Source organism: Canis lupus, chromosome 26 (genome assembly GCF_003254725.2).
Source record: "Canis lupus dingo isolate Sandy chromosome 26, ASM325472v2, whole genome shotgun sequence".
Lineage (NCBI taxonomy): Eukaryota > Metazoa > Chordata > Mammalia > Carnivora > Canidae > Canis > Canis lupus.
Window position 1 is genome coordinate 26,837,123 of NC_064268.1, and position 22,443 is coordinate 26,859,565.

Here is a 22,443-nt window from a genome sequence, read left to right on the forward strand (position 1 = left end):
GATTCTCTCCATAGTTTCTCAACAACAGGACTGTTATTGGGTGGTGCCTCCCTGGTCCCCAGGTGGCCCCCTGACCACTTGCCAGTGTCTCCAGTAGGCAGCTGGCAGACTGAGAGGAAGAAGCTCAGCACCTGGAACATTCTGTCTGAGGTTATCCCACCTCCTCTCACCTGGGCAGTCATTATCACCTGGTGCAGGGACTGCGGCTGCCATGCCCGTGCCAGCACCTGCTCCTCTATCTGCCTCTCCAGGGACCTGGGACCTGCTCTCCCTCCCCTCCTCCCTTCCCTGTCAGGTGCACCCCTCTCTCCTGTTCCTGCTCAGCTCAGCCAGGCTGTGGGGGGTTGGGGAAAGAAGTGACAGGTCATCCATGAGGGACCCCCTCAGGGACACAGGAGGCACGTGGTGTCTCTGCACAAGTCCAGGACGTCACACTTCTCCAGCCCAGCACATTCCTGCTAAAACCCAGTCACTGTCTAACCTTGCTCAGGACTGCATCTTTCCCAGGAACTGAGTGCACACTGGGGATACTGAGCCACAGAATCGATGACCTGCCCTAGAGGCTCTCCCTGGGACATTACATACAGCATCTCCATGGCTCCTTCAAAATTCCATGTATGCTTTGCCAGTGAAGAATTTTTGAGAATGGGGAAAATTAACAAAGCTGGAAACCACAAATGTTGGAGAGGATGTGGAGAAAGGGGAACCCTCCTGCACTGTTGGGAATGTGAACTGGTGCAGCCACTCTGGAAAACTGTGTGGAGGTTCCTCAAAGAGTTAAAAATAGATCTTCCCTACAACCCAGCAATTGCACTGCTGGGGATTTACCCCAAAGATACAGATGCAGTGAAACGCCGGGACACCTGCACCCCAATGTTTCTAGCAGCAATGTCCACGATAGCCAAACTGTTCAAGGAGCCTCGGTGTCCATCGATAGATGAATGGATAAAGAAGATGTGGTCTGGGATGAGCACTGGGTGTTATTCTGTATGTTGGCAAATTGAACACCAATTAAAAATAAATTTGTTATTTAAAAAAAATAAAAATAGGGCAGCCCTGGTGGCGCAGCGGTTTAGTGCCGCCTGCAGCCCAGGGCGTGATCTGGAGACCCTGGATCGAGTCCCGCGTCAGGCTCTCTGCGTGGAGCCTGCTTCTCCCTCTGCCTGTGTCTCTGCCTCTCTCTCTCTCTCTCTCTGCATCTCTACGAATAAATAAATAAAAATAAATAAAATAAATAAAAAAATAAAATAAAAAAATAAAAAATAAATTAAAAAAAGAAGATGTGGTCTATGTATACAATGGAATATTCCTCAGCCATTAGAAACAACAAACACCCACCATTTGCTTCAACGTGGATGGAACTGGAGGGTATTATGCTGAGTGAAGTAAATCAATCGGAGAAGGACAAACATATGGTCTCATTCATTTGGGGAATATAAAAAATAGTGAAAGTGAATAAAGGGGAATGGAGAAAAAGTGAGTGGGAAATGTCAGAAAGGGAGACAGAACATGAAAGACTCCTAACTCTAGGAAACAAACAAGGGGTGGCGGAAGGGGAGGTGGGCGGGGGGTGGGGGTGACTGGGTGACGGGCACTGAGGGGGGGGCACTTGATGGGATGAGCACTGGGGGTTATTCTATATGTTGGCAAATTGAACACAAATAAAAAAGAAAGAAAGAAGAAAGAAAGAAAGAAAGAAAGAAAGAAAGAAAGAAAGAAAGAAGAAGAAAAAGAAAGAAAGAAAGAAAGAAAGAAAGAAAGAAAGAAAGAAAGAAAGAAAGAAAGAAAGAAAGAAAAAAAAGAATTTTCTTCAAATTTGGATACAAACAGGGATCAGAGTGGAAACTGCATTGACCTAAGAAGCCTATGATCACCCAGAAGCAAGGAACAGACAATTTCTGAAGAGGAGATTTCAGAACCATTTAGAGGATGAGCAGGTTAAGTCCAATCCCCTGGGCTGTTGTTAGGTCTGCAGGGCCCCCCCCCCTTCCTCTCCCTGCCCCCTGTGGCTGAGCCTTCTCTGAAACCGCAAAGCTCCTCAGCAGTAGCCTCTGAGCCCCAGATTATTTGCATACCCTGCAGGTGCCTCCAGTAAGGGGATAAGAGAGGCCTGGGAAGGAATGCGCCCAGCCTAGGCCCTCGGAGCAAATCAGGGCACCTCCACCATGGCCTGGACCCTTCTTCTCCTTGGATTCCTGGCTCACTGCACAGGTGCTGAGCCCAAGCTCACACCACCCAGATCCCAGAACTGCCCCAAGCCTGGTCCTGACACTGAGCTCAGCAGCCACTGCCTGTGGGGGGCAGGATGCTCATGACCCTGCTGCAGGATGAGGGGCTGGAGGGTGAAATCCCCCCACTGTGCTCACTGACTCCATGTGAGGCCCTGAGGGACAGCATCTGGCCAGGTAAAGGGCCTTAGGGTTCTTATTTGTTCAAAGGCTCATCCACCAGCCCAGTGGCCCAGGGGCTAAGACTGATGGGAGGGGGTGTCCTGTGCCCAGAGTAGCCCTAAACCCCAATCCAGGTCAGGAAGGTGAAGACTTCCTAAGATGAGACATGAGTTTGCAAGCTCACTTCTCATTTTCTCTCTTGCAGGTTCCGTGGCCTCCTATGTGCTGACTCAGTCACCCTCAGTGTCAGTGACCCTGGGACAGACGGCCAGCATCACCTGTAGGGGAAACAGCATTGGAAGGAAAGATGTTCATTGGTACCAGCAGAAGCCGGGCCAAGCCCCCCTGCTGATTATCTATAATGATAACAGCCAGCCCTCAGGGATCCCTGAGCGATTCTCTGGGACCAACTCAGGGAGCACGGCCACCCTGACCATCAGTGAGGCCCAAACCAACGATGAGGCTGACTATTACTGCCAGGTGTGGGAAAGTAGCGCTGATGCTCACAGTGACACAGACAGATGGGAAATGGGACACAAACCCCTTCCCCATCTGTGTCACCCTCCCCTCCAGCCTTGGAGGCCTGTGCACAGAGCATGAGCAGGTGGGCCTCAAGCCCCAGGTCTGATATCCACAAGCCTCCGTGTCCTCCCTGCCTGGCAGGTCGGCTCTGCAGGGATGTGTGAGGGATGACACAGAAATTCCCAAGGCCAGGAGAGTCCACCTGTTCGAAATAGGCGGAGCCATGACTGATCATGTTCAGTGCAGACGTGGATGACACTTGAACTGGGCCACATCTCACTTCTGGAGAAGAGAACCGCAATCAGCATCTGAGAGTAAAAATGCTCGCAATGATGACACTGAGAACAATTAGACGGTGTAAAAGGGAAGATTAGCAAACTGCACGATGTTGAAATAATAACTATTCAAAATGAAATAAGATCTCAAAATGCCTGAAAGAAATGGACGGAGCCCCAGTTGGTTGTGGGGCACTTCGTGCAGTAAGAGTCGTCTACGAAGCACCCAGAGAGAAGGTGCATGTCACATGCAGATGAATAAATATGGTAACGGAGCTTCTTATTATGAGCACGGCAGAGAGCAAGACACTGGAGAAATACCCTTTAAAAGAAAGCTATTAAATTATGTATCTGTAACAGAGAAAAATCTCTCAACCTGAAATTCGTTCTCCAGGGAAAATATCTCTCAACAGTGAAGCAAGATAGAGCTTTCAGACTACACAGTTTTATAGAATTGGTCACCCACAGACACTGTGACAGAGAGTGACAGACACCCCTCAGACAAAAGAAGAGTCTATCAGAGAACAATGTGATGCCACACAAAGGAATGAATGAAGAGCATCAGCTATGGGAACTCCATGGACAAATGTAGAAACATCTGTCTCATATTCTTGTCTCTGGATAACTGTGTGAAGCCAAACATAAGAACAAGATGCCCTGGTTGGTGATGACTCTCAACACATGAGCAGCATAGCACACAACTGGGATGTGGGGTGAGACGAACACATTAAAGTAATTTTATGCCCTATGTGAAGAGATATAAACTCACTGGAAAGTAGACTTTGGGAAGGTAGATTGGTTCTGTAAACCCTAAAGCAACCACTAGACTAAACCCTTTCGAGAACAAAGATGTGTATCTAATGAGGTACCTTCCTTTGGGTTCTCCAGACAGAACCAGCAGGAGATGCACACAGTTGACCCTTGATCAACACAGGTTTGAGTGGCTTGAGTCCAGTTACTTCCAAAGGCTTTACACAACAGTAAATGTATTTTCTCTTCCTCATGCTTTTCCCCAAGATCTGTATATTTTATTCCCATAAGATAGCCATGGGGGGGGGGTGCTGAGTAGCCAGACAGCTGGAGGGACATTCCTCCAGTAGAGGGTGCCTGCCTCTCCAAGGTCTACCCCGCAGCAGAGGCCTGGTTTCAGGGAGACAGTAAGGGCCCTCCATGGAATGCTCCAAGGGGCAGTGGGCTTAGAGGGGGGGCACATGCCTGGGGAGCTGTGGGAAGCAGAGAAGGTCTTCCTTTACTACCAGGGACCTTCTGTGGCACAGACTACGTCACTACACAGCCTTCTGGTCAATATGGAACTTGGGGAAGGTCCATTTGATGGCATTTCCCAGCCTGCCCCATCTGTTGGCTGGGCTTCCATCCCCTTCCACAGTGGGTGGGTGACCTCCCTATTCACACAGATCTTGCTGTACTCAAGGAATTTGACCTTAGAGCCAGAGGCAAAGTCTTCCATTTTCACATGACTCCCTGGCTGGGCCTCTCTCACTGGTCACAAGGCAAGGACAGGCTACATGACCCACACTCAGCATAGGGGGATGCCAGGTGCAGGAGCTGAGTGGAGTTCACATCTGTTTTGTCACAATGTTAGGGCATGTTGGTGGCGATGCCCAGGTACTTACGCACATCAGCCATGTGCCCATTTATGTCCTTGCCTGAGAACTGGAGTGAGCACAGCACCCGTCCTGCTGGAAGCTGACATGGTGATGGCTGGGCAGGGCTGCCTCGGCCCAACACACCAGCGCTATCCATCCTGATATCCCTAATGTTCTTCTTCACAGCATTTTTTTCCTTGACTTACTGTTTTGAGACAATACAATATAAAATACATATGCAAAATCTGTGTTGATCTGTTTATGTTGTCAGTGAGGTTTCATGGTCTCCAATGTACTGACACAGCCACCCTTGGTGTCAGTGAACCTGGGACAGAAGGCCAGCCTCACCTGTGGAAGAAACAGCATTGAAGATAAATATGTTTCATGGTCCCAGCAGGAGCCAGGCCAGGCCCCCATGCTGGTCATCTATTATAGTACACAAGAAACCCTGAGCGATTTTCTGCCTCCAGCTCTAGCTCGGGGTACATGATCACCCTGACCAACAGTGGGGCCTAGGACAAGGACGAGGATGGCTATTACTGTCAGTCCTATGACAGTAGTGGTACTCCTCACAGTGACAGGCAGATGGGGAAGGGAGACAAAAACCCCTTCCCTGTCTGTGTCACCCTTCCCTCCAGTCCCCAGACCTCCCTAGTCATTGACCCTTCAGGCAGCACCTACAGAGGGTATATCAGGGTTGACTGGGGCTCCCAAAATTGGGCCTGAGTATGTTTGGAAATGGAGGAACCAGGTGGAAGGGCAAACAGAAAGAAACATCCATCCATGTAAAGACGTCTTTATCCCTGCATTTCCACATGGTGGTCATAGGCTGCTCCTTTACCCACTGACCAGAACACGAGCCCATAATTTCCAGCTCAGCTGAGCTCCAGAAGCCCTGCTACCATGGCAGCTGGGGATTCTGAGTTGAGCAGACCAGTACATTACTCACTGTGTTGTTACCCCTCTTCTGAGCTCACACATCTGTCCACCACTGCTGGAGACCCTGGCAGGTCACAGGGCTGCTCCTCACTGGGAAGTGCTCTTGTTTCAGAAAAATGACTCCTGAGGTTTCTGCCCCTTCTCAGAGAGATTCAATTAAATGATGGCCTGAGTCCAAGATCCCAAGGCCCTGCCTCAGGGTCAGAAGTCCAGGAAGGTCCCGGCTTTAGAGCCCCCTGCAGGAAGGAGGCCTCATCCGATGGCTCACTCTCTGTGGACCCCTGCTCCTAAAAACCAGTCTGGCCTCCCTCACTCCTCCCAGATGTCCTACACATGCGCTTCTCCATCTCAGAGTCTGCTTCCAGGAACCTGATTCAGGATGGCTGGCATCTCTGACACAGTTCTCAGGGAACTGAGGAGGCCACTGTATACACACAAACTCTGGTTTGGCCCTTCCCAAACCCTGTTACGTGTGTCAAAATCAGCAACAGAACAGTTCATTCCTTGTATTTTTAAAAAAACGAATGGGTGACGGGCACTGAGGGGGGCAATTGACAGGGTGAGCACTGGGTGTTATTCTGTATGTTGGCAAATTGAACACCAATAAAAAAATAAATTTATTATTTAAAAAAAAGAGGCAGACACACTAGGTGCTCTGCGTTCTGACAATTGGAGAGTCACATCCATCCTGACGGCAAATGAGGGACATTGAAACAGTTGCCTCCTTCTACAAAGTGGCCTGAAGATGCACAGCCACAGGAGATGCACAATGAGTGCTGCCTTACATCTACCCCCCACATCTTGCACAAGATTCTCTCTTTAAACCCACCGAACCCAGAAATGTGGACAATTCTGTGGACAATTCTGTGGATACAGCCAGCCCGTCAATGTCGACACTCCATAAGCCCCCATGGTCCACCCCTCATCTACATGAAATCATGAAATCCACCCTATCCAGGCTAACCTAACTAAATAGAATATTGATAACCTTGCTTCCACCTAAATGATGAATTTTATCCAATGAAAAATTACAAACATGCTCAGCCTTTCCCCACAAGAGGATACAAAATATACTGTGGTCTGTAGTGATAGTTATTTTTGACCCAACTGATTTGATATCATATGACTTCTATATTGAGACAAAGTTAACTGTGTTAACCCATCTGATGTTTGACAATAATGGAATGAGATAGAAGAATAGAACAAAAGCATATTATTAATATATACTCAAACATATTCATGTCACCATAAGGAAAAAACACTTGCTCCTTGCATCAGGCTCATTTCTGCTACTACCTTGTGGTCACTGTGGTGTCTGTAATTACCTTCTTCACTCGCCACTCCATATGCCCTTTCCGTCAGCAGATACCTGAGCTTGTCATCATTCCTGCCAGTTGGGATCACCAAACCTTCATTCTGGAAGATCTGTCCATTATCAGACCTGCTGAATTGGCTTGTGGTGAATTTATGACTATAATCACGGTCCCAGGAATATTAGGGGATCTCCTGAATCCATACACACACCTGCTTACCCCAGATGGGTAGTAGAAAACCAATTCCCTCTTGATAGTCACCATGAATCACGGCAGCCAGTGTCCCCTACTTTCCCAGTGCCCCACTGCAAGGAGGAGCCAGGAAGGGCCATGGCACACTCTTAACCAGCAGTGGGGCACAGTCAAGCAGAGCGCAGAATGCCAGGGATGAGAAGGGAACATTTTGTTGGTGGCTTACTGGGGATAAGAGTGAGTCTGTCACTCCCATTTCCACTCCAATTCCTAGACGCATGAATCCTGACCAGGGAGAAGCAAAACCACATAGTTCTAATGCATGACCTACTGAAAGCATATACACATCCCAGAGGGCATGGCATGAGCCCCTCAGCGATTGCCATGGCCCAGAGGAGCAGCAGAGATCACCAGGCTGGCCATCTGGTGATGGAGCGGGCCTGGCATCATGGCTTCAAACATGCAAACCGTGACCTGAGATCTGAAGGAAAAGGTATCCATCCTCCTTCTTGAGTGTCATGTTTGACTCTAATGTACAAAATCTTTTGGTTCCTTCCTATTCTGATCCAGATCTTGCAGTAATTACCCATTTCTCTGGCACAGTATTGGGACTTCAATATCCTACACACACCCCAGTGTTGCCAAACCTCTTGAAAGTCTATAAAACCCACTACCTCTGAGAACACATATCCCACCCACCCCAGCTCTCCCACCTCCCACCCACCCACCCCTCTTTGCTCTGAGAGCCTCCCAACCAGCCACAAGGAAAATTTCCTCCTTTCCTCCCTCTCTAGGGGGCTGATGCCAAACATTTTTTCTTTTTCTTTTTCTTTTTCTTTTTCTTTTTCTTTTTCTTTTTCTTTTCCTTTTCCTTTTCCTTTTCTTTTTTCTTTTCCCATTCCAAGGATACAGCAGTTATTCAAGAACCATTACTCAACCTCATAAATTACATTAACTATTTTTATCACTTAATGCATTTTTGCTAGCAATGAAATTAAAAATATAATTTTAATTTCACATGAGATATTCATATAATTCACAACCAAATTTCATTCTCTTTTACTCAAATCTTATCTTTTGAGCACATGATGTGTCCCTCCCTCACCACACATCAGAGATACTGAGAAATGGCGCCTACTACCTGACCAGGAGCTCATGGCCAAGGGCAGGTACTTGCAGCACCTCCATGGGCCTTTAACATGTGCACCTGGCAAGGGAGGAACTTTATTCAGATTCAGGTGTTCACAGATCACAAACTGCGATCTGCAGTAGGATGCTGCCCTTAAGTACTCAGGATTTCCCTGGAGTGGGGACAAGAAGGGTGACTACCCTGGGGCCTGGGAGTGTCAGAGGAGACAAAGGTTTCTGAAGGTGAAACTAGTAGCAGACCAGCAGGTGGTTTCTATCACAACGATGGATGAGACACTTAGAAGTCCTGGATGATATTAACCACCCTCCCATCTGAGCCAGAATGGAACAGAGGAAAGACCTGGGTGCCCAGGACTATCTCAGCATTACCACCATGACTATGTGACCACCAGGAGAAGGAGGATCCCCTGAGCTGAGGGTGGAAACTACGAGGGACACTTCTCCCCTCTCTGTGCTCCTTGGGGCTAAGCCCTTTCTTCTCTGAAACCACAAGTTCCTCAGCAGCAGCCCCTGAGCCATGGCTGATTTGCATGACCAGCAGGTCTGTCCTGCAAGGGGATAAGAGAGGCCTGGGAGGAACTTTGCCCAGTCTCAGGCCTTGGGAGCAGAATCAGGGCATCTCCACAATGGCCTGGACCCCTTACTCCTCAGCCTCCTGGCTCACCACATAGGTGCTACACCTGGGCTCATTGGGATTTGGGACAAGCCTGACCCTGACTCTGAGCTCCTGTTGCAGTGGGGGACAGGATCTCTTCACCTTGCCACAGGATGAGGGGCTGGAGGGGTGAAACACCCCACTGTGCTCACTGGCTCAGTGTGAGCTCTAAGGGGCTACACCTACCCAGAGAAGAGGGCCCAGGGGTTCACATTGGCTCAAAGGCTCCATCCAGGCCCATGGGCCTCTTGGGCTGAGATTGATGGGAGGGGCCAATTCTGAGGGCTAAGTAAGAGAATCCCTGGAGCTCAGGCCAGGCCAGGAAGGCAGAGTCCCTCAGCTGGAAACCCACCTCTCATGTCCTCTCTTGCAGGTTCCATGGCTGCCAACAAGCTGACTCAATCCCTGTTTATGTCAGTGGCCCTGGGACAGATGGCCAGGATCACCTGTGGGAGAGACAACTCTGGAAGAAAAAGTGCTCACTGGTACCAGCAGAAGCCAAGCCAGGCTCCCGTGATGCTTATCGATGATGATTGCTCCCAGCCCTCAGGATTCTCTGAGCAATTCTCAGGCACTAACTCGGGGAACACAGCCACCCTGACCATTAGTGGGCCCCCAGCGAGGACGCGGCTATTACTGTGCCACCAGCCATGGCAGTTGGAGCACCTGGCAGTGACTCACAGAGACACAGGCAGATAGAGGAATGGGACCCAAACCCTCCTACCCTGGCCTGACGCTCACTCTCACCAGCTGTCTGAGCAATTGTAGGCCAGTAGGTCAGCCATCCTCTCTGGTCCTGGTCCCGGCCCTCCAGGGCTGGGAGACTCTAGCAGGTTGCCCTCTCAGTGCCTCCATTTACCCTGCTGAGAAATGGCAGGTGGCGGGGGTACTGTTATGAGTCACAGAGGCTGTGGTCAGCACCTTGTGGGCCCAGAGGTCCCCCTACTAGCTGAACATTGTCCCCTCTCTGGTCTTAGCTCCTCACTCACTTCTCCCAGGAGTGATCCCTGGAGTTAGCTCCTAGCTGGCCCCTAATTCGCGGAGGCCCTTCTGCCTGTTAGTTTATGTGATCACTCTGCACAGAGAGCCTGGACGTTTATGCATTGAGAAGAATCTCCTCAGGGGAGAAGGACAGAGTCCACAGCTGGGCGCTCCGCACCACAACCCACCCACCCCCAAGAGAATCCGGGTTCACACTCCCTGCTGCTTTCTAAGTTGATATGTAAAGTTTCATCAGAGGTGTGTCAAACATTGACGACACGCTTTACATATATAGAACGGAAGTGAGTAACATTGTGATTGGATGCCCACTCTTTTTTAAAATTCTTCTCTAACATTTAGAAATTTTCCATCCATTTATACCATTTTATACCTCAAAATCTTTTATCCATTGTCCCCCTGTACATCTCAGTCCTAGAAATATACATTAAATTTACATTCTAAAACTTAGTTTCTTTTTTTCTCAAGATTTTACTTACTTATTCATGAAAGACACAGAGAGAGAGAGAGAGAGGCAAAAACACAGGCAGAGGGAGAAGCAGGTGCTCTGTTGGGAACCAGATGCAGGACTCGATTCCAGGACCCTGGGATTACGACCTGAGCCAAAGGCAGAGGCTCAACCACTGAGCCACCCTGGTGTCCCTAAAATTTACTTTCATAGCCTGTAATCTTGAGCATTAAATTCTTTTCTGCCACACTGGGTTTGCATCATAATTATTCATAGCAATATGTGATCAAAACAACATAAACATTAAACTTCATGTAGATAATCATTAAATAGAGTTGATACATGGATCCATAGATGAATATAACATCCTGCTAAAATGAAGCAGGGCCCTGCATCTCTTCTGTTCTGGCTTCCATTTTTATATGCAACTCGAAGAAACTTTGTCCCCATAAACAGAAAATTTGTGATACAATTTCACTCACAGATCTGAGCTTCTTCCTACCTATATGCTAAAAATCATTAGTGGCCAGTTGTGAAAAATTATTTTTTTCAATGACCTATCAACTGGCAGCTCTATTTCATATTCTTATAATTTTGCTGAAAGCAGAGAATGGGAAACCACCTGACTTCAAGAGGACTTGAACTGGTAGACAGTTTGATGCACCACCAGACCCTTTCTGGAATGAAGGGTTTATTGCCCCATCTGCTGGGAAAGGTGCCCACAGACAGCCCTGCCTTCATCTGTCAGCAACCTTGATGAAGAGAGCCACCTGGAGCCAAGTCATGGTCCTGACCTGGGCAGCGGGCGTCCAAAGGTTGATCATTGTGAGAGTCTGAAGGCCCAGCCTCTCAGCCCACCTGGAGAAGCTCGGAAGGGCCATCCCAGCAGCAAAGCTCCACAGTAGCTGATTTCTTCTTCTGTCCACCCTGCTTCCCATCCATCCCTTGTACACGAGTTGGTTCCAGTCACTCTTCCGGTAAACCTCCTGCAGTCTGACCCCATCCCAGAATCAGCTTCCAGGGAAAAGGGGGCCATCTGCACAGAGCTGTCTCCCAGCCATTTGTCATCCACTTTCCTAATTTCATATCAGGGATATGCACCAAGGAACTTGACCAGAACTTACTAAAAGACACTTTGTGTGTGACAGAGTTTAAGAGATTGAGAAAAAATTAAAATGCCTGTAATCATCATGCATATTTGCAAATACAGTATTTTTTTTTTGAGAAACATGCTTTCATCTTCTCATGTGCTTTAAGTATATTTTTTTTCTCCAAAATTTGGGGCTGCCAATATGAATCATTCAATCTAGGGAGAAGCCACACTGTGTAATCTAATTGGGAAAGCCAGTCCTCACTGTCAATGATACTATTCGGATGTGCTTCTGGTAGTATCTGTCTGGATCTATTTGTCAATACGAGTAAACCTCTGGGTGGGTAATTGGGGGAATATTATAAAATCACTTAAAACTAGAGGATGTGTCTGGAGACATGGTCAAGCAATAAAATAATGTCAATTTTATGTGATCATCTATTTTATTTTATTTTTTATATTAAATTTATTTTTTATTGGTGTTCAATTTGCCAACATACAGAATAACACCCAGTGCTCATCCCGTCAAGTACCCCCCTCAGTGCCCATCACCCATTCACCCCACCCCCACCCTCATCCCCTTCCATAACCCCTAGTTCGATTACCAGAGTTAAGAGTCTTTATGTTCTGTCTCTTTTTCTGATATTTCCCACGCATTTCTTCTCCCTTCCCTTATATTCCCTTTCACTATTATTTATATTCCCCAAATGAATGAGAACATACAATGTTTCTCCTTCTCCGATTGACTTACTTCACTCAGCATAATACCCTCCAGTTCCATCCACGTTGAAGCAAATGGTGGGTATTTGTCGTTTCTAATGGTTGAGTAATATTCCATTGTATACATAAACCACATCTTCTTTATCCACTCATCTTTCGATGGACACCGAGGCTCCTTCCACAGTTTGGCTATTGTGGACATTGCTGCTAGAAACATTGGGGTGCAGGTGTCCCGGAGTTTCATTGCATCTGAATCTTTGGGGTAAATCCTCAACAGTGCAATTGCTGGGTCGTAGGGCAGGTCTATTTTTGTTGTTGTTGTTGTTGTTGTTTTTGTTTTGTTTTGTTTTTGTTCTTTTTTGCAGGTCTATTTTTAACTCTTTGAGGAACCTCCACATAGTTTTCCAGAGTGGCTGCACCAGTTCACATTCCCACCAACAGTGTATGAGGGTTCCCTTTTCTCCGCATCCTCTCCAACATTTTTGGTTTCCGGCCTTGTTCATTTTCCCCATGCTCACTGGTGTGAAGTGGTATCTCATTGTGATTTTGATTTGTATTTCCCTGATGGCAAGGGATGCAGAGCATTTTCTCATGTGCATGTTGGTCATGTCTATGTCTTCCTCTGTGAGATTTCTCTTCATGTCTTTTACCCATTTCATGATTGGATTGTTTGTTTCTTTGGTGTTGAGTTTAAGAAGTTCTTTATAGATCTTGGAAACTAGCCCTATATCTGATACGTCATTTGCAAATATCTTCTCCCATTCTGTAGGTTGTCTTTGAGTTTTGTTGACTGTATCCTTTGCTGTGCAAAAGCTTCTTATCTTGATGAAGTCCCAATAGTTCATTTTTGCCTTCGTGGATGTATCTTGCAAGAAGTTACTGTGGCCGAGTTCAAAAAGGGTGTTGCCTGTGTTCTCCTCTAGGATTGTGATGGAATCATGTCTCACATTTAGATCCATTTTGAGTTTATCTTTGTGTATGGTGCAAGAGAGTGGTCTAGTTTCATTCTTCTGTATGTGGATGTCCAATTTTCCCAGCACCATTTATTGAAGAGACAGTCTTTCTTCCAATGGATAGTCTTTCCTCTTTATCAAATATTAGTTGACCATAAAGTACAAGGACTGAATAGATATCGTGATGAAACTAAACTCATATCTGTCAATAGTAGCTCTGAACGTAAACGGGCTTAATGACCCCATCAAAAGGCACAGGGTTTCAGACTGGATAAAAAAGCAGGACCCAACTATTTGCTGTCTACAAGAGACTCATTTTAGACAGAAGGACACCTACAGCCTGAAAATAAAAGGTTGGAGAAATATTTACCATTCAAATGGTTCTCAAAAGAAAGCAGGGGTAGCCATTCTTATATCAGATAAACTAAAATTTACCCCGAAGACTGTAGTGAGAGATGAAGAGGGACACTATATCATACTTAAAGGATCTATCCAACAAGAGGACTTAACAACCCTCAATATATATGCCCCGAATGAGGGAGCTGCCAAATATATCAATCAATTAATTACCAAAGTTAAGACATACTTAGAGAATAATACACTTATACTAGAGGACTTCAATCTAGCGCTTTCTACACTTGATAGGTCTTCTAAGGACAACATTTCCAAAGAAAGAAGAGCTTTAAATGATACACTGGACCAGATGGATTTCACAGATATCTATAGAACTTTATATCTAAAGGCAACTGAATACACATTCTTCTCAAGTGCACATGGAACTTTCTCCAGATTAGACCACATACTGGGTCACATATCCAGTCTGAACCGATACCAAAAGATTGGGATTGTCCCTTGCATATACTCAGACCGTAATGCCTTGAAATTAGAACGAAATCACATGAAGTTTGGAAGGACCTCAAACACGTGGAGGTTAAGGACGATCCTGCTAAAAGATGAAAGGGTCAACCAGGAAATTAAGGAAGAATTAAAAAGATTCATGGAAACTAATGAGAATGAAGATACAACCATTCAAAATATTTGGGATGCAGCAAAAGCAGTCGTAAGGGGGAAATACATCGCAATACAAGCATCCATTCAAAAACTGGAAAGAACTCAAATACAAAAGTCAACCTTACACATAAAGGAGCTAAAGAAAAAAACAGCAGATGGACCCTACACCCAGCAGAAGAAGAGAGTTAATTAAGATTCGAGCAGAACTCAATGAAATCGAGACCAGAAGAACTGTGGAACAGAACCAGGAGTTGGTTCTTTGAAAGAATTAATAAGATAGATAAACCATTAGCCAACCTTATTAAAAAGAAGAGAGAGAAGACTCAAATTAATAAAATCATGAATGAGAAAGGAGAGATCACTACCAACCCCAAGGAAATACAAACGATTTTAAAAACATATTATGAACAGCTATATGCCAATAAATTAGGCAATCTAGAAGAAATGGACGCATTCCTGGAAAGCTGCAAACTACCAAACCTGGAACAAGAAGAAATAGAAAACCTGAACAGGCCAATAACCAGGGATGAAATTGAAGTAGTCATCCAAAACCTCCCAAGACACAAGAGTTCAGGGCCAGATGACTTCCCAGGGGAATTCTATTAAACGTTTAAAGAAGAAATCATACCTATTCTACTAAAGCTGTTTGAAAGATAGAAAGAGATGGAGTACTTCCAAATTCGTTCTATGAGGCCAGCATCACCTTACTTCCAAAACCAGACAAAGACCCCACCAAAAAGGAGAATTACAGACCAATATCCCTGATGAACATGGATGCAAAAATTCTCAACAAGATACTAGCCAATAGAATCCAACAGTACATTATGATAAGTATTCACCATGACCAAGTAGGATTTATCCCCGGGACACAAGGCTGGTTCAACACTCGTAAAACAATCAATGTGATTCATCATATCAGCAAGAGAAAAACCAAGAACCATATGATCCTCTCATTAGATGCAGAGAAAGCATTTGACAAAATACAGCATCCATTCCTGATCAAAAAAAGAGTGTAGGGATAGAGGGAACTTTCCTCGACATCTTAAAAGCCATTTACGAAAAGCCCACAGCAAATATCATTCTCAATGGGGAAGCACTGGGAGCCTTTCCCCTAAGATCAGGAACAAGACAGGGATGTCCACTCTCACCACTGCTATTCAACATAGTACTGGAAGTCCTAGCCTCAGCAATCAGGCAACAAAAAGACATTAAAGGCATTCAAATTGGCAAAGAAGAAGTCAAACTCTCCCTCCTCGCTGAGCATTTTCTCATATGCATGTTGGCCATGTCTATGTCTTTCTCTGTGAGATTTCTCTTCATGTCTTTTGCCCATTTCATGATTGGATTGTTTGTTTCTTTGGTGTTGAGTTTAAGAAGTTCTTTATAGATCTTGGAAACTGGCCCTTTATCTGAGATGTCATTTGCAAATATCTTCTCCCATTCTGTAGGTTGTCTTAGTTTTGTTGACTGTATCCTTTGCTGTGCAAAAGTTTCTTATCTTGATGAAGTCCCAATAGTTCATTTTTGCCTTCGTGGATGTATCTTGCAAGAAGTTACTGTGGCCGAGTTCAAAAAGGGTGTTGCCTGTGTTCTCCTCTAGGATTTTGATGGAATTTTGTCTCACATTTAGATCTTTCATCCATTTTGAGTTTATCGTTGTGTATGGTGGAAGAGAGTGGTCTAGTTTCATTCTTCTGCATGTGGATGTCCAATTTTCCCAGCACCATTTATTGAAGAGGCTGTCTTTCTTCCAATGGATAGTCTTTCCTCCTTTGTCGAATATTAGTTGACCATAAAGTTCAGGGTCCACTTCTGGGTTCTCTATTCTGTTCCATTGATCTATGTGTCTGTGTTTGTGCCGGTACCACACTGTCTTGATGACCACAGCTTTGTTGTACAACCTGAAATCTGGCATTGTGATGCCCCCAGATATGGTTTTCTTTTTTAAAATTCCCCTGGCTATTCGGGGTCTTTTCTGATTCCACACAAATCTTAAAATAATTTGTTCTAACTCTCTGAAGGAAGTCCATGGTATTTTGATAGGGATTGCATTAAACGTGTAAATTGCCCTGGGTAACATTGACATTTTCACAATATTAATCTGCTAATCCATGAGCATGGAATAGTTTTCCATCTCTTTGTGTCTTCCTCAATTTCTTTCAGAAGTGTTCTATAGTTTTTAGGGTATAGATCCCTTACCTCTTTGGTGAGGTTTATTCCTAGGTATCTTATGCTTTTGGGTGCAATTGTAAATGGGATTGACTCCTTAATTTCTCTTTCTTCAGTCTCATTGTTAGTGTATAGAAATGCCACTGATTTCTGGGCATTGATTGTGTATCCTGCCACGCTACCAAATTGCTGTATGAGTTCTAGCAATCTTGGGGTGGAGGCTTTTGGGTTTTCTTTTTTTTTTTTTGATAAAGATTTTATTTATTTTTTCATGATAGTCACAGAGAGAGAGAGAGGCAGAGACTCAGGCAGAGGAAGAAGCAGGCTCCATGCACCGGGAGCCCGATGTGGGATTCGATCCCGGGTCTCCAGGATCACGCCCTGGGCCAAAGGCAGGCGCCAAACCACGGCGCCACCCAGGGATCCCTGGGTTTTCTATATAGAGTATCATGTCATTAGTGAAGAGGGAGAGTTTGACTTCTTCTTTGCCAATTGAATGCCTTTAATGTCTTTTTGTTGTCCGATTGCTGAGGCGAGGACTTCCAGTACTATGTTGAATAGCAGTGGTGAGAGTGGACCTCCCTGTCTTGTTCCTGATCTGAGGGGAAAGGCTCCCAGTGCTTCCCCATTGAGAATGATATTTGCTGTGGGCTTTTCGTAGATGGCTTTTAAGATGTCGAGGAAAGTTCCCTCTATCCCTACACTCTGAAGAGTTTTGATCAGGAATGGATGCTGTATTTTGTCAAATGCTTTCTCTGCATCTAATGAGAGGATCATATGGTTCTTGGCTTTTCTCTTGCTGATATGATGAATCACATTGATTGTTTTACGAGTGTTGAACCAGCCTTGTGTCCTGGGGATAAATCCTACTTGGTCATGGTGATGATCATCTCTTTTATAATAACTTTTTATAAACAAAATAGGACATTAGGCTATTTGTTAATATCTAATTTGCAACATACAATGGAATAGCTATGATGTTGTGCCACATATAATATAGTTATAAATAAATGGGAGAATGTGTGGGCTTTAGGGAATATTGAGGTCTGAATCAAATATAAATCACATTAGTATTGGTAGCCATTAGGAGGGAGCACTTCCTGTGACTGTAATAAAGGAGACTGCACCACCCTCTAAGGACATGTGCTGTCCAGATGAGAACCTGCTAAGATGATTGTTCCTGGTGGAAGAGTTGAAGGAGCTGTGGCTGCTACCAAGCCACCACTTGCCACGCAGGTCCTGCCGTGGTAGGGTTCCCCTCCCAGGTATCAATCTGACTTTGGAAAGGGCCTGGAAAACAGGGCTTCACTATGCAAAGATCAACCCATCTGGTGAGGTGAATCCGGAACCTCAGGGTGTTGGCAAAGCCCACCAGAACTCCGTTCCCCTGTTTAACTCCCACCTGCTCCAGAGTTTCCTGGAGTTCCAGGGACACGACCAGTGTGAGCAGAGTAAGACACTGTCGTTGCATGTAAAATATAAGGGAGGACCCCAAAACTCAGTAATCAAGATAAATAATATCTAATGCAATATTTTTGGAAATCGCAATGAATGCAGAAAAATTCTGTGATGATGAGAACATCAAAAATGTAAGTCAGGTCAGATCCCACCCTACTCTGGAGTGACTCGCTTCACTCGTCTCCCCCCAGGCGGTGATTCCAGGGATGAGGTGGACACCGTGCAGAACCAGAGTTGGACTCAGCATCCTCCCACCTGCTCCCTTGGCTGGAACCTTTCCCTGGCCTCCGGCCTACCCTTCCTGATCTCCAGCCCTTTCTGGGGTTCAGCCTCCTTCTATTGCTGGTCTTTGCTGCCCCCTATTGGACTGTCCTCTTGGGGTGCACTCCAGGCGGTTGGATTGGGAATGTTAGAGGTTAAGTCACTGAAATGTTCTGAAGCACACCCCCCCATCCCACCCATCAGTTCCAGACTGGCCACACCTCTTTAGCAATAAAAAAAAAAAAAAAAAGACTAATCCTCCCAGGTCTCTGACTGGTACTGGTAAGTCCCAGAACACAGTCTTTAACCAAATTGCTGTGTGTTTTAGGAAAGAAACTCTCTCTCTCTCTCTCTCTCTCTCTCTCTCTCTCTCTCTCTCTGTGCTTCAGTTTATTCATCAGTTGAGGGAGCTAGAAGGCCCCCACCAGGGCAGTGAGTCTGTGACATCTACAGAAGCAGTATAATTCTCTTTCCATTTTCTGGAGGAGAGCTGGGGAGGGAAGGCTGCACCCTCAGGATCACCAGGGAGGCAGAGGTCTTCAGGGTTCATGGGAAGCCCTCAGAGGGGGACTCAGAAGCTACAGAGCCAGACCTTGACTCTGAACTTTCTGAGATTCCAGAACCTTTGTCACATCCCCAGACACACACACACACACACACACACACACACACACAAACACACACACACATCAGGCACAACAGTGAGATGAAAAGGCCCAGCTAGCTTGAGTTTAGGGTGGAGGGGAGAAAGGAGCTGGGCAGATTCCGATGCAGGCAGTCTCTGTGGTCTGTGGAGTACAGAGTGGGCAGGAGACTGACCAGCAGGAGGCTGGGGACACCCTCTGACATGGGAAGCAGGGCCGAAGTGATTGGATAGGGATGCACCCCTTCCACTCCATGATAGAAGAGCTGGGGCAGGGCACAGAGGAGACGGGGCCCCTCAGCAGGGGGCCTACCAGGACAGCTGCACCGGGGTTCCCCTGGCCCAGCCATATTTGCCCTTGGCAAATCTTAATCCAGGGAGGGGTGAGGGGCAGGACTAAGTGGGCCGGAGCTGCAGCTACACCAACTGGGAAGACCCAGCTTATCCCTCTGGGGTCCCCAGGAAACAAGCCAGACCCAGATTTCTGACCACAGCCACCACAAGAGGATGTGGTCTGCAGCAGTGGCTGCCCAGAGGCTGTGGCAGGTGCAGCGGTAGGAAAGGGGGTACATCTGAGATGCTGCCTTTAGGGACAGCCCCTTCTTCTTCCCAACAGCTGAGGCTATCCCCCAGAGAACCACAGCTTCTAGGCCCTAGATAGCAGGTGCATGTCACACTCACACAGGGGTGCTGGGATGGAAGAGCTTCAGCCTACACCCCTGGGGCTCACCCTGCTCCAGCCCCCAAGGTACCAGGAACCCAAGGTCAGAGGCAAGCATGGGCTTCATCCCATGGAAAGGATGATCTTTGCCAAATGTAGCAGGAAAGTTAAGGAGTGCCTGACTCCAGCCCGGGTGGCTCAGCAGTTTGGCGCCGCCTTCAGCCCAGGGCCTGATCCTGGAGACCCAGGATCGAGTCGTAGGTAAGGCTCCCTGCATGGAGCCTGCTTCTCCCTCTGCCTGTGTCTCTGCCTCTCTCTCCTCTCTCTCTCTCTCTCTCTCTCTCTCTCTCTCTCTCTCTCTCTCTCTCCCCTCCGTGTCTCTCATGAATAAATTAATAAAATCTTAAAAAAAAAAACATGGGCCAGACAGCTCTTAAATGGACCTTCCAGGAAAGTTACTTTGGCAGGCCCTTGGACGCTTCTTTTAGACACAGAAACAAGAGGCCCTATGTGACTGTAGACCTGCACTTGAGCAGGTGTATGAAAGACTTTGCAGCAAAAAAGACAAGTGAAAAGCAAAAGGGGAGGTTCTGGTTGACAGGCGGGATCCTGCCACCTGTTCTGCACTGAGCGGTGACTTTGCCAGGCCTGGAGAGTGGGGTCGTCATCAACAAAGCATGTTCTGGAGCTGCGCCAGGGTCAGGTTTCTGCATAGAGCCTGTTTGAACATCAATTTTCTCATTCTCAAATGGGCAAGACAATCTCAGCCCAGCCAGCAGCCGGCCCCATTGTCTGCATCAGTCTTACTGCATTACCTATTTATTATATTCCTGGCCTTTCCAACAGACCTGTGCAGCCCGTCTCTCCTGCATCCCTTCCTAAAAGAACCCAAACCTCGGCTCTCTTGCAAGCAAAGCACAAGCCTTCCAGGTGGACAGAGAGCTGCTGCATCGCTCCTAGATTTTCACACACCCTGACGCCCACTCCCAGAATAACGTTGGCCCCTGCATTCATTTCTCTGGACCTTAGTCTTCTCACCCGTAAAACAGGCACACGCGCCCCAGGACACACCAGCAGTTGTTCTAAAGTCCAAAGTCAGAGGAAGGTAGAAAGGGAATGGGCAATCATTCAAAACCTGCTATATCTGGGTCTTAGCATTCACATGATCTCATTCATCTTCATGACAGCCCTGCTGCAGAAGAACTGTGTCCATTTTACAGATGAGGGAACTAAGGCCCAAAAGTCACCTAGATATGGAAAGTTTCAACATTCTTGAGCCTGCTTGAGTGAGGGATGTAGAATCATTCCTTGCGGGGCCCTTGCCCAGCTGAGAAGCTGAGATGACCACAGGGGAAACAGCCAGTCTTGACCAAACTCACCAAAGAAGTGGAGCACGCAAGGACCCAGCCTGGGGGTATTGGGCAGAAGAGGAGCCCTAGCCCCTCTTGGAGCTCCACCCCCAAGGAATCGGGTCCTGGTGATTCCTGACCCACTGGGCACTCAGCTGCTCCTGACGGCCGCTTCAGGCCCCAGGGAGAGGCTCCACAGATCTGGGACACCCTTGGGGAATAATAGGGAAAAAAGGCAGGTCAGGTATGCCCAGCCCGGGACCTCAGGGGCGGGGACTATGGTCAGGCTTCAGGGGAAGGAGGTGGGGCCCAGGACTTGACCACAGCAGGGCAGTTGGCAGATGTCACTCTGAGGGAGCTCCCCAGGAGTAACAGCCATGGGCTCTGGAGAGGGCTGGGCACTGGGTGCAGGGACCAGAGAAGGCCCAGGCAGAGGACAGGGCCATCTGGGCCAGGCACACTGGGAAGCCGCTGCCAACAAGAGGCACTGGGCCCTCTCCAGAAAGTTCAAGCCGAGCTTCCACCCTGAGAGCATATGAGGCCATGATGGGCTGTGAGGTCCCTGTTGGAGCAGAACCCCTACTGCAGCTGAGTCTGGCCGTGGGTGCCCATGGCCCCCTGTCCCCAACGTGGCACCACCGAGCAGAGCCCTAGCAGGAAGAAGTTGCATGTCCAGCTTTCGAAGCCTATGAGACAGGTAAGGAGCCAAAAGAGTCATGGTGGGAATATATGGAGTTCCCTGAGTGGGGAGCCAGGAGTGGGCATCCAAGAAGAGAGCAGTGGTGAAGGGAAGTAGGGGGTGAAGGAAGAATCAGCCAGAGAGAAGGGGCCTGGGCAGACACTAACTGTGTTTAATGTGTTGATATTTGTCCTGCGTGGATTTTTTTTTGCACGAATTTTTAGCTTTGAGTATTGTATGAAAATATTATTTATCTTGATTATTGCATTTTTGGCATCTCTTACATTTTGCACTAGTGCCACCTTTGCCTCACCCTTGTCCTCTGGGTAGGGCAGAAACACGGAGGCAGGAGCAAGATGTGCCCAGTCGGTACTAATCGTTTTAAGGGCAGAACATTTCTCTCTGTGGCCATGCAAGTCAGATCCTGGTGTTATCCCCATCTTGCAGAGTAATATAGAGGTCCAGAGAGGTAGGTTGACCTCCCCAAGGTCACGCAGCACGGAGGCACGGTCTCAAGACTATAAGAAGTCGGAGAACTGAACACTGTGATCTCATCAGCATGTCCTGTGTGGGAATAAAATGGTGCAATAGCAGAGATGGTCTGCAAGGCAGAGATGGGAGCAAGGGCTTGGCTGAGACTCTCTCAAGGATGTCCTCCCTGCCACTCATTCATAAATATTTACAGGGGCCAGGTCTAGGGACCCAAAAAGGGCTGGCCTGCACCAAGGGGGTCATGTCCAGGGACTGGGACAGATCAAACTGATCTGACTGGTGGGGCCCTGGGAGCAGCCTGGGCTGAGAGGAGCAGCCCAGGCACTTCAGGGAGATCCCTAGGGAGCTGCTGGGAGAGTGTTTGTACCACACTATGCTGTGTGCCGTGCTGTGTCTTATGTGCTATGTCCTTGATCTTGGGGTCCAGAGGAGCTGTTCAGGACTTAAGTAGCAGACTGTCAGATTTGT

At 47.2% G+C, this 22,443-nt stretch overlaps 1 protein-coding gene and 2 gene segments (V, D, J or C); all 3 read left to right on the top strand.

Moving 5' to 3' along the window:
- LOC112664875 (immunoglobulin lambda-1 light chain-like) overlaps nt 1-22,443 on the top strand; it is a 123,628-nt gene that overhangs the window by 84,872 nt on the left and 16,313 nt on the right.
- LOC118352450 (immunoglobulin lambda-1 light chain-like) overlaps nt 1-22,443 on the top strand; it is a 131,601-nt gene that overhangs the window by 79,250 nt on the left and 29,908 nt on the right. The window lies entirely within an intron of this gene.
- Nucleotides 2,148-5,028, top strand: LOC125753696 (immunoglobulin lambda variable 3-21-like). The segment is given in 2 exon segments: nt 2,148-2,211; nt 2,596-5,028. Coding segments are annotated over 2 exon segments (441 nt in total).